General features: G+C 42.1%; 1 protein-coding gene across 1 annotated transcript in view; it reads right to left on the bottom strand.

Annotated features, from left to right (window-relative positions):
• The window catches only part of ERC2 (ELKS/RAB6-interacting/CAST family member 2), a 1,053,591-nt gene that overhangs the window by 298,216 nt on the left and 743,275 nt on the right, over positions 1-12,100 (bottom strand). Inside the window, exon 13 of the mRNA XM_069084575.1 lies at positions 6,952-7,099. Coding sequence (XP_068940676.1) covers positions 6,952-7,099 — 148 coding nt within the window. The remainder of the gene's footprint in view (positions 1-6,951; positions 7,100-12,100) is intronic.

Raw genomic sequence — 12,100 nt, 5'->3', positions numbered from 1 at the left:
TGAGCAGGAACAGATGGGAGTGTGATCTGTAATGATGGTGGAAGGGTATTAACAAGGTCAAATTTCAACTAAAGTGTCAGAGACGTGAATATGGAATAATAATAATTTTGTATTAACCCTCAATGTCTTCTTTCCTTTTATCCTCCTTGAAATTTAACAATTCAGTAAGTAGTTATTAAATGCCTACTATGTGCTAGTAGATGGGGATGTTAAGACAAAGATGAAATAATTTCTGCCCTCTGGGTGCTTACATTTTATACGAAAGAAATAGCATATTCACCCATTAGTAAATGCAAGAGACGTACAAAGTAAATATAAAATCCCATTGAAAAGAGAGTGCTTGACTGGCTCCAAACCTTGCTATTTCCACTCTGACTTTCCCACCTATCTCTTCCCCACCAGCACCTTCATCCTAGGGATCATCCTGGGCCCTAATAATTCACCTTATATTGATGGGGACCAACCTATCACCTGACAGTTGGTGCAATGAATAGAGCACTTCCAGCACCTCCTGGAGTCAGGAAGAGACCTGACCTCATATCTAGTCTCAAATACTTACTGGCAATGTGACCCTGGGCAAGTCACTTAATCTCTATTTGCCTCAGTTTCTTCAAAAGAAAAATGGGGCTAATAATACCTACCTCCTATGGTTGCTGTGGAGATCAAACGAGATAATGTTTGTAAAGTACTTGGAACAGTGTCTTGTATATGGTGAGCCCTTTACAGATGTTTGCTCCCTTCTCTCCCCACTCCCTCTAGCTCCATTGTGTGGTAGCTTCCCCCACTAGAATGCAAGCTCCTTGGGCAGAGGATTGTCTTGTTGGCTTATCTTTGTTCCCCAGTGCTGAACATAGTGTCTGGCTCACTATGTACTGAATAAATCGTTGCTTTATCTTTGAATCTATAAATCTACACATCTCTCTCTTTATCTTCTTACATATGTGTGTATATATACACTCACAGAGAAAAATGTATTCATGTATGTATGCATGCATACCCATGTGTATCTAGGAATACAACAGCAAAGAAAACAGCAAAGGGACTGAAGGCACCAAAATACTTCTCATATATAATTCCTGAACAATTGTTGGTGATTTTCAAAAGAATGTGGAGAGGGAGACAGACACTTCAGGAATGGAGACAAGCAAATGCCCTGACAGTCTGAAAAAGGAGGAAGAGAGCAGAGTCGCTACATATTAGCCAGTGAGCTTAGGAAGGGTAGCCCAGATGTTGTGGGAGCCTGGGCTCATGTCACGTGAGAAATAGTGAAAGGAATTGGGGATATTTGACCTGGCGAAGAATGAACTTGGGGGTGAAAACTAAAGCTGCCTTTCTTTACGATCTGAGGGGCCATCGTGCAAAAGAGGGATTGGACCTGTTGTGTTTGTCCCCAAAGGGTATAACTTGGAGCAATGAGCAATTGTTACAGAGAAGATCTAGGACAAAAGGGTTAGTATCAGAGAAGCCTAAGAAGACTACACTGAACTGATGGCAGGGGAAGTGAGCAGAAGAACCACCACAATTTATTCCAGCATAACATTGTAAGAATGAATAATTTTGAAAGGCATCAGAACTCTGTTCAATGTATTTACATCTATGATTTCAAAAGATCAATGATGAAACCTATTCCTCCCCTCCTGATCCAGAATGAGGTGCTCAGAGTGTAGAATGTTTTGATAGAGAGATGCACAAACACAGATACATACATACATACACACATACATACATACGTATGTGTGCATTCATGGCTAATTTTGGAAATTTATTTTCCTTGATTTTGATCATTTGTTCCAAAGGTTTCTTTTTCTTTACATTTAGGAAATGAGGAGGTTGGAAGTAGAAAAAATAAATGCTTGTTAATTGAAACAAGTTAAAGAAAATAAGAGTAAAAAAAAAAAGAAAACTTCATAGCAATTGAAACTATTCTCTCTCTTTTTCTGGAGAGGGAAAGGCAAAGAAAATGGGGTTAAGTGACTTGCTCAAAGTCACACAGCTAGTAAGTGTCACATATCTGAAGCTACATTCGAATTCAGGTCCTCCTGACTCCAAGACTGATGCTCAATTCACTTCAACACCTTGCTGCCCCACTCACCTCTAGCCCTGGGGTGTGGGAAATGGTGCCTCTTGACACAGATCTTCAGTTCTCTCCTCTATCCTGGAATCAAAGCCAAACCTCCAGCCTCCTGTGAGGGCCCACAGCCAACAGCTTTCTGCCCCACTGCTTCTGCACTTACTGGCATGTGCTGGGTCCTTCTTGTCCCTGCTGCCCTCCTCAGAACATCTGGGTCTGATGTTCCTGGTCAGCAGAGATTCCCTCGATCTTGCCAGGCTCAAAGGCCCAACTCCCTTCATTGTACTGGGGTAAAAGTTCCTGTGGCTGGGACTGAGGCAGCCTCTCAAACCAACCAACCCCATGGCTTATGTCTTGTTAAAGCAGACCCTAACCTGGAGGTGTTTACTCCTCACAGGGACCGACCTTCATCCTGAGATTTTTCTTCTGATTTCCTCGCATTGTCCCGGGAATTCCCCAGTTGTGCTCTTATTCTTCTCTATCTCCACCCACACTTCGTTTGTCCTAAGGCGCCATTTTAACTCTTTTGTGGGGGAAAATTTTGAGAGCTTGGAATTTCTGACCTACTCCTCCATCTTCCCAGAATCCTCTCCCCCATTGAAATTATTCTCAAGTAGAATTAAGAAGGCAATTAGATGCCCTTTGCTAGAGGTCTTTAAAAGAAGATTAAGCAAAATGCTATTTGTGATATTATAGGGTGGAACCTTAGTGAGGCCTTATTTGGACTATGAGAGGTCCCCTCCCGCTGTGACCTCCCATAATCCAGTGACTTCATAAAAGGCCTCCAAGTCTTTGATTATTGGTATAGTCATGGGACCTGGGAACTGGCACATGGAGCCTGTCTGCCCAGAGGCCATGTGGCTTTGGGCAAGAGAGCAGGGAGAATAGGGCCCTGGGATGTGTCTTACTGAGCCTGATGAGAAGAAGGTGTCTTTGCAGACTGTTAGGAGTTATTGGGAGTAAAAATTCACGTGAAGATCTTTTTGCTAACAGGGAGGATGAAGAGGATGGAGACTGCATTGCTCTGGCATGTTCATGATCCGAAAGCACTTTTCAGATATTATCCCCCCAGATCCTCAGAACAACCCTGAGAAGGAAATACTGTTGTTACCACTAGTTTCTAAATGAGGAAACTGAGGCTGGGGAGGGGGGGAAGGACAAGAACTTATTAAATGTCTCGTATGTGCCAGATGTTGTAAAAAGCACTTTTATGAATATCATCTCATTAGACTTCACAGCAATGATTATTCCTACTTTACAACTGAGGAAACTGAGGAGGACAGTGGTTAAGTAATTTGCTCAGGGTCACACAGCTACACAGTGTCCAAGGTAGGCATTTAACCAGGTCTTCCTCATCCTCAGCCAAACACTCTATCAATTGTCACCCTTCCAAATAACTCCAAACACCTAGAAAACATCTTGGCAGGAAATGAAACATAAGCTCCTTGATTTCGCTTTTAGCTTTCTGTATACCTTGTTCCCCAATTATTTTTCCATTCTCAACATACATGACTCCCCTTCTCATAGTCTACAGCCAGCACAAGCTAGACTTCTCTCTGCCCCTCCCATCCAAGTCTGGAGTTCCCACCTCCATGACTTTATGCTGTTGTGCCGCAGGCTCAGGATGCCCTCACTCCTCTTTTCTGCGTCAGAGAAACTTTCTCCTCCATCAAGACTCAGGCAGAGACCAGTCTTTGGTTGCACATCCATGATTCCACCAACTGCCGGTCTGCTTCCTTCCCAATGGCATTCTCCTGATCAACCCTCCATAGGCATGTGTATATATGGGCTTGTCCCCTCCATCAGAAAAGGAGCTCTGTATGGGGGGGCAGGGTGCCTAGCACACAAACACTTTAAAGCTGACTGTGAAACTTTAAAGTTTACAAGCTGGTCTACAAATATTATGTCATTTTATTGCCACAACAATTCCACGAGGTAGGTGCTATTATTATCCACATTTTGCAGATGAGGAAACTGAAGAACACAATGGGTTAAGTGACTTACCCAGGGTCACACAGATAGTATGTGTATAAGGCAGGATTTTTTTTTTTTGCTTTTTGGAGGGCGGAAGGCAGGGCAATTGGGGTTAAGTGACTTGCCCAACATCATACAGCTACTAAGCATTAAATGTCTGAGGTCAGATTTGAACTCAGGTCCTCCTGACTCCAGGGCTGGTGCTCTATGCCAACTAGCTGTCCCTATAAGGCAGGATTCAAACTCAGTTCTTCCTGACTCCATCCATTGTTAACCTAAGTAAAGTGTTTTGTAAACCTTAAAGCATCAGCTTCATTGTTAAAGGTGCAGCTGCCATTATTTTCATTAGCACTAGCAAATAAATGCTCCTTGACTTCTTGCTTACTTGGTGGTGCTCATTTCCTCCTAGCGGCATTCCCTTATTACTGTATCTGGGCCAGACTGGCCATATATGGCTCATTTCTGACTCAAGCAGCTGATCCAAGACACGGGGCCCCCAGCAAGGCTGCCGCACTTCCCAGGTTGGGATGGTCTTCCCGGAGCGGATGCTTTGCTCCCTCCCAAATCCAATGGTTAAGGGCTCCTTGAGGCTGCCTGCTTCTGCTGCTTCTCCCGTTGCTACAGCTCTCCACAATCTGCTCACACAGGACATTTCTCTACCCAGACTGACCATTTCTCACACACATTCCATGTTCCATCAAATCAAGCCTGTTGCAAATAAGGAACACTTTGTACGCTCCCGTAGGAGCCAGTTGAAGGGCTCTGCTCAGTCATTCCAGGAATCCGGAACACATTTCTGTGATTTAAAAAGAAAAGCCTGGAAAAGCACACTGTTCCCCCCCCATTGTTTGTCTCGTGCTTGTTTTTTTCCTGTTTCCTTTTATTTTCTTTTTAAATCACCTTATGGCTCCAAGACTAAGGGAGAAATAAGATGAGAAGTGAGAACCTTGAAAGAAAAAATGACCATTGCCTGGTCAACAACTGCCCACAATGTTTTGCAGCTCAGCTGTATGATTTCAGTCAAGGCATGCCTACGGGAGGAGAGTGACATAGCCAAGGAGTCAATGCATGGTCCTTGGTATGGATGTATACCATGGGGGGGGGGGGACAGGAAAGGCTTCCTACACAACTGACTGACCTGAGGCTTTGGGATCATGTGTGCATCATGGCTGGAGCCGAGGTAGGTGGCAGCAATATCTGTGATGAAGCCAACATCACAGGCGGATGGTATGTTCATGCTCTGGGGATGTTTGTTATACCTATAAACCTGTGGGAGAAAGCTATTATGGTTAGGTGCAGGAGGTGAGACGAGAGAGGGCATGGGGAGGACCTAGGGCAAAGAAGGGAAAGAAAGACTTTTTCTTAACTTTCTGTTGCTGAAATCATTGCCAATCTCAAGTAAAGGATGCACAGCTCCAAATAAAGAATTATCATGTAAGACACCCCGCCACCCAAGCCCCATGCCAGTCTGCAAAATGACCCCCAATGTTGGCCAGCACATGGATTTCTCTGAAGAGCTAGAGAGCCAAAGCTAGGGGGCTGCTCAGCCAGGCACAAAAAGGACACTCAGGTTCAGGGCTTAAAGACGCCCTGCAAAAACAAATGCATGGAGCACCCTCTGTGAATTCCTCTTCAGTAGCTTCCCTGCCACCCATCGTACACCTGCTTTTCTTGACTAAAGTTGCCCTGGCTGGGACCAGAGAACCATCCCCAGGATTCACCTTGATACAGACACAATCTGTGTGGCAACAGAGAGTTAAATCATCTACAAGCCATTTCAACATTTTGACCTTCATAAGTGGCAAGCCTTTCATGAGGTCAAGGCCACCAGGGAGACACAGAACTTCCAGAGTGAGATCTTAGAATAAAGAGAGAAGCCTGGGGGTGGGATGGGCTCATGAACCTTTGCATTTAAAAGGCCTCAAGTTATTTAGGAAGGACAAATAACTTCAGAATATTTCAAGGGTTAATTTTGGGACATCTTGGTCTCTAATTGCCAGGAAAACCCATTGCAAAGCATCTGGCAGAAAGCAAAGGCAAGAGGTGGTTTACTTCAACACATGGGGACAAACACCCAGAAGTTGGAGGCAGAGAGCAGTAAGACCCAAAGGTGTTTTCAAAAGCTACTGATATGTAGGCTTTGGGGAGCAAGGGAGGTGATTTCTCAGTTTTCATGGGGAGGGAGTGGGGGTGGAGGGAGAGACCTCAAGGCACTCTCCGTGGTGCTGAAGCTTGTAACAGCTAGACATCAAACCTCACCATGGTGAAGAATGATGGGGAGAGAGAGTTCAGAGAATAAAGAGATCAAGCATGGGAGAAGAGGAAAGCTAAAGAAGACAACTGTAAAGAGAAAAATCAAACAAGGGAATATGAAGGTATCAGAGGGGGGACAACAGAATAAAGGGGCAGCTTCTGTGGGTGGAGAATCACACGTAATATAAAAGGTGATCAGAGATTCAGAACTGGAGAGGACCTTTTAGTCCACCCCAGCCATTTGACAGATGAAGAAATTGAGACCCAGAGTGGCTAAATCACTTGCCCAAGGGAACAGAGGATTGGCAAAAGGTAATTAAGGAGTTGCTAGGGTTTAGTAAAACATTAGAGAAGGTCCAATGGGAGGAAAAAAAGTTGAGAATAACTTACTTAGTGAGGAAAAGAAGTGATCATGAAAGGATGGAAACCCAGAGCATGGGCCACACACAAGCTGGCATGCATGGACAGGGGTATGGAGGAGCCACAGGATGCTGGGAGAGTGACAGCTGAGCTGCCACTGTCAGCCTACACTGTCTTAGCTGCTGATGTCTGCATGATGAAAACCGAGCAAGGACTAACAGCTAAGACATGAAGCCTCAGACAAGGGCCCAGACTTTGGCAAAGAAAGAGTGTGTGCATGCATGCGAGCCCACCTGCTGCTTCAGCTGATGTACCAATCGGTCTTTTTCACGTTTCAGGGTCATGACTTCTTCTTGTGTCTTCTTCTTCTTGGAAGCTGACAGTTCAAGCAAGGCTATGTTAGCATCCTTTTCACTGATAGCAGCCAGCAGCGCTTCCTGTCTGCAAAAGAAAGAAGCTGGTTATTATTGCAGGTTCCAAGGTAGAGGGCACCAGAAACATTTGGCAACCCACAGCTGGCATCTAAGCCATGTGACCCAGTATTGGGTGGGATGAAATGATGAGAGGATTTGGGGGACAAAATATCTCTGATTTTTGAAAGACCAAATGTATGGAGAAAGAACAGATTGGGGCTCCTCATTAGTTTAGGGCAGGGGGATTAATCTTTGTCAGTGTAGTAATGTCTATGAACCCCTATTCAAAATGAACTTTGAAAAGGCATAAAATAAAATACACAGTATTATAGAAGAAACAGACTATATTGAAATATTTATTGTTCAATCATTTCAGTTGTGTCACCACCATTTGGGGTTTTCTTGACAAAGATACTGGAATGATTTGCCATTTCCTTCTCCAGCTCACTTTACAGATGAGGAAACTGAGGCAAACAGGGTTAAGTGACTTGCTCAGGGTCACACAGCTAGTAAGTATCTGAGGACAGATCTGAATTCAGGTCTTCCTGACTCCAGGCCTAGTGTTCTATCCACTGTACCACCTAGATATCCCCATATATAAATATAGTTATCTATATATAATATATAGTATAATATAGTTATATATTATAGATATATATGATATATATAGATAAAATATAGTTATCTATATATAATGTGATTTATACAAGGCAGTCTTCATGCCCAAAAAGTAATTCATATTTCAAGTACTTTAATTTTCTTCGAGATTTGTCTTGGATGGTATCCTCAGAGATGACCTCTCCTCAGTACAGTATCTGTCATGTTTTCCATCATTCTCTTTTCCTCTTGACCCAAACTCTCAACCTGCCTCCTGTTACTTCTTTCCTTTAAATCTTTTCAGAAGAAAAACAAAATCTTGCCCCTCTAAGTCCCATCTTCTCTCAACTCATTGCTTTCTCAGAAGAGGATGGAAGTTATCTCCTCTCCTCCTTCCAATCCCAGTCTATAGTAATACCCATAACCAGTTTTAATCTGAATTTGCTCTGGCCCTAGTGAGGAAATGGCTCTCCTCCATGGAGTAATGAATTCCTCCTTTTTGCTGATGAAGGTTGTCACTGCCACCAGCCCCTTAGCATAATCCTTCTCCTCAGCAAATCACTGGTATATCAACATTCTACACTGCCTTTGGAAAGAGCACCATCTTTGGTTCTTTTCTTTTAAGATTTCTAGTGATATTGTCTAACTAATTCCTCTCTCAGAGTCAAAGGAGTTCAGACCTCCATCATCTCTTGTCCAGACTATAACAATAGCTATTCCCTCGGTCTCCCTGCATTCAGTGTCTCCTTTCTCCAATTCATCCTCCACACAGCTACCAAACTGATACATCTAAAGCTGGCCTAACAAGGTCACTTCTCCTCTTAAGAATCATCAGTGGCTTCCAAGTCATTTCTAGGATGAAATGTATTGACATTCAAAGACCTTTACAATACAATTCTGATCTCCTTTTCCAGGGTGATTCTGTGTTCCAACCAGACTGACTTACCTGTTACTTCACATACATGTCATTTCATCTCTAACTTGTGCCTTTAGAGGCCACTTCCCATGTCAGAAAGTTCTCCCTCATCATCCCTCTGCCTCTTGGAACTACTGGTTTACCTCTAAGTATTACCTCCAGCACTTCCTCTTATAAGAGGCTGAAACTATAATTAATTTCAGAGATCTCTCTCTTGCTCTCCTTCTCTCTACACACACACACACACACACACATTCACACACACATTCACGCATACATTCACATAGATAATCTGTGCATATATACTATATAAAGTGTAGCATATATGTATATAATATATTTGTGAATATATATGCATATCTACATCTATATGCATGTCTATCTATCCATATCTATATGCATATTATATATGTGTGTGTGTATATATATACATATATATATATATTTCATATATTCTTATCCTTACTCCCAGGAGACTGGAAGGTCCTTGAAGGTAGGGGTATTTTTTTTTCGCCTTTGTGTCCCTTGCACATGGTACATACAGATTAGCTAAATGGCAAAGTAGCACTTGAGTCAGGTAGACAAGTTTGAATACTCTCTCAATCATTTATTAGCTGTGTGACCCTGGACAAGTCATGTAGTCTCTCCAGACTCAGTTTCTTCATCTGTAAAGTAGAGTTAATAATAGCACCTACCTCAGGGAGCTAGTTGTGAGGATTAAATGAGATATAGTTTTGAAAGTTCTTTGTAAATCTCAAGTTAGTATAGAAATGATGGCTATTACTGTTTTACTTATACTCACTAAGAGCACTTGCTAATGATTTGTTGAATTGAAACAGAAACTAAAGCCAGTGTCCTTGCCTGGCTTTCCATTCTCTCCTATCTGCAGATCAGATTCCTTCACAATGCTAAGATATAAGCAGGATCCGGTTGTTTCCCCCTCACCCCCTGTGCAGAATCTGTTCCAGTGTAATGGCAGACAAACTGAATTTGGAATCTGAGGTTTCATATCTTGGCTCAACCGCTTTCCACATTGGGTCAGGCATGGCAGGGCTCTGTGTCTCAGTTTCCCTAGAGTTCCTATCAGTTTAGATACTGTGATCCCTATTAGAATAGCAAGAGCTTCATTTCCTCCTAAACCTAGAGATAACAGAAAGCAGGAGATTATGTTTGACCCTCAAGCAATAATTCAGGCAACAAGGAATATGAAGAGATGGGGGCCTAAAGCTAGCCCAGCTTACCAAGAATAGCATAAGCCCAGACACTGTCTTTCTTAATTGTATGTTGGCTTTTCCTATTAAATGTATTTAATTAAAAGTATTTTGGGGATGGCTAGGTGGTGCAGTGAATAGAGCACTGGCCCTGGAGTCAGGAAGACCTGAGTTCAAATCCAGCCTCAGACACTTAACACAAAAACTAGTCATGTGATCTTGCACAAGTTACTTAACCCCAATCGCCCTCCAAAAAGCCAAAAAAAAAAAAAAAAAAAACCTATTTCACTGTAAAAATAAGCCTGGAAATGCTGAAAGTACTCTGCCAAACAGGAGTTTCTGTTTCATCTTCAAGGTAATGCAGAATCACTGGAGGTTTTGAGTAAGGAAGTCATATCATCAGGCCTTTGCTTTAAAAAAAATCGTATGGGCAATTGTATGAAGAAAGGAGTGAAGAAAGGGAAGAGTAGCTAACGGGAGAGTAGCTAGAAGGTTGATCAGAAACATCAAACGTGTAGCCACATTGTGGCCCCCAACATTCCCAAGATTAAAATGTAGTTGAGAAATATTTAACAAAATATACAAAAATGGAATAGAACATTGATAATGTTAATATGTGGTTTTCTAAACCATCTAGGTGATAGGGCAGTTAGGTAGTGGCATAGTTCACAGCTTGCTGGGTGTGGAATCAGGAAAATCTCAGATACTTAGTAGCTGTGTGACCCTGGGCAAGTCATTTAACACTGTTTACCTTAGTTTCCTCACCTATAAAATGAGCTGAAGAAGGAAATGGCAAACCATTCCAGTGTCTGTCAAGAAAACCCCAAATGGAGTCAGAATAGAATAAAAACCCAAAACAAAAACCCCAATATAATAAACCCCAAATAGAATCAGTCAGAAATGACTGAAATGACTAAAAGGCAACAACAAAGTCAATGTGTGTCCCAGAAATCTGATTTAGTGACTTCCATTTCTCATTGAGTCAGACATCACTGGTCTAGATGACAGGTGAGAAGGGCCCTACAAGTCACACCAGTGAATCATAGTGAGCTGACAGTCTCCTTAAGTCCCCAGATTTTTTTCATTTATCCCATTTCTTACATTGCCATTTAACAATTCATCTCCCTTCTTTAACTTATGAAGTTGATTTTTATGAACCCAAGTGAAAGACTTTACATTTATCTCTACTAGTTTAATTTTTATTATATTTGACACTTTATTGAACCAAATCCTACACCTGTGTTAAAAAAAGTCTATGACATAAGGATAGGAAAATGAAGCAGGTGCCTATAAAGGAGTTAATATGAGAAACTATCTACAAGTTTTCATAGACATTAATCTCAACACAAGAGAATGTGATGAGACTGACATTAAAGCTAATGGGCCATAGGCTACGTTTTAGAGTCATTTCCACAAAAAGGGGGCAACAGTCTCTGTTGCCAGGCTGAACCTTGTCCTGGGTGCTGAGCCCCATTCAGGTGTCCCATTTTAGCAAGATCATTGACACACTGAAGCATTCCCAGAGGAGGAATGGACTGGAAACCATGGATGAAGAATCAGGGGCAGATAGTCAATTCTAAGCAAGGAGGCTTATCATTCGGAAGAAGCTGATCTCTTTGGAACAGCCCCAGAGAATAAGAGATAGAAGATATAAGGACATATATTTTGACTCAATCTCAAGAAAGAGAATTCCAACTGGTTATAATGAATAGGTGCTGCATTGGGAGTTTGAAAGACTTGAGTTCAAATTCTGCCTGAGATGCTCACAGCTTTGTTTACTTTGGGTAGATTATTTAATCTCACAGCCTCAGGTTCCCCAACTGTAAAATGGGGATAATGATAGCACCTATCTCATAGAATGGTTATGACTGCCAAAAGAGATAATATATAAAACACTTTGCAAGTCTTAAAGTGATATATATATATATATGTAATAAATTATTATTATTGTTCATGTTTTAAAAGTATTTCTAAAGCATTTCTGTCCCCAAAGAGAATGGGCTATCTCAGGAGGTAGATATCCATCATTATATGTCTTTAGGTTCTCAGTAGAAAAACCACATTTGATTCTAGCATTCAACAAGCATTTATTAAATAGGCATTTATTAAATGCCTATTGCTTGTAAGGTCCTGGGCTAAAAGCTAGGGAAAGAAGGAAGAAGGAGGGAAGGAAGAGAAAGGAGAAGGGAGGGAGGAAGGAAGGAAAGAAGAAGAGAGGGGAGGAAGAAAGGAAGGTTGAAGGGAGGAAAGGAAGGAAGGGAAGGAAGGAAGGAAGGAAGGAAGGAAGGAAGGAAGGAAGGAAGGA

Source organism: Petaurus breviceps, unplaced genomic scaffold (genome assembly GCF_028583685.1).
Source record: "Petaurus breviceps papuanus isolate PSGF00001 unplaced genomic scaffold, PetGlider_PUasm1.0 174, whole genome shotgun sequence".
Classification (NCBI taxonomy): domain Eukaryota; kingdom Metazoa; phylum Chordata; class Mammalia; order Diprotodontia; family Petauridae; genus Petaurus; species Petaurus breviceps.
This window is presented reverse-complemented; position numbering and strand designations above follow the sequence as displayed.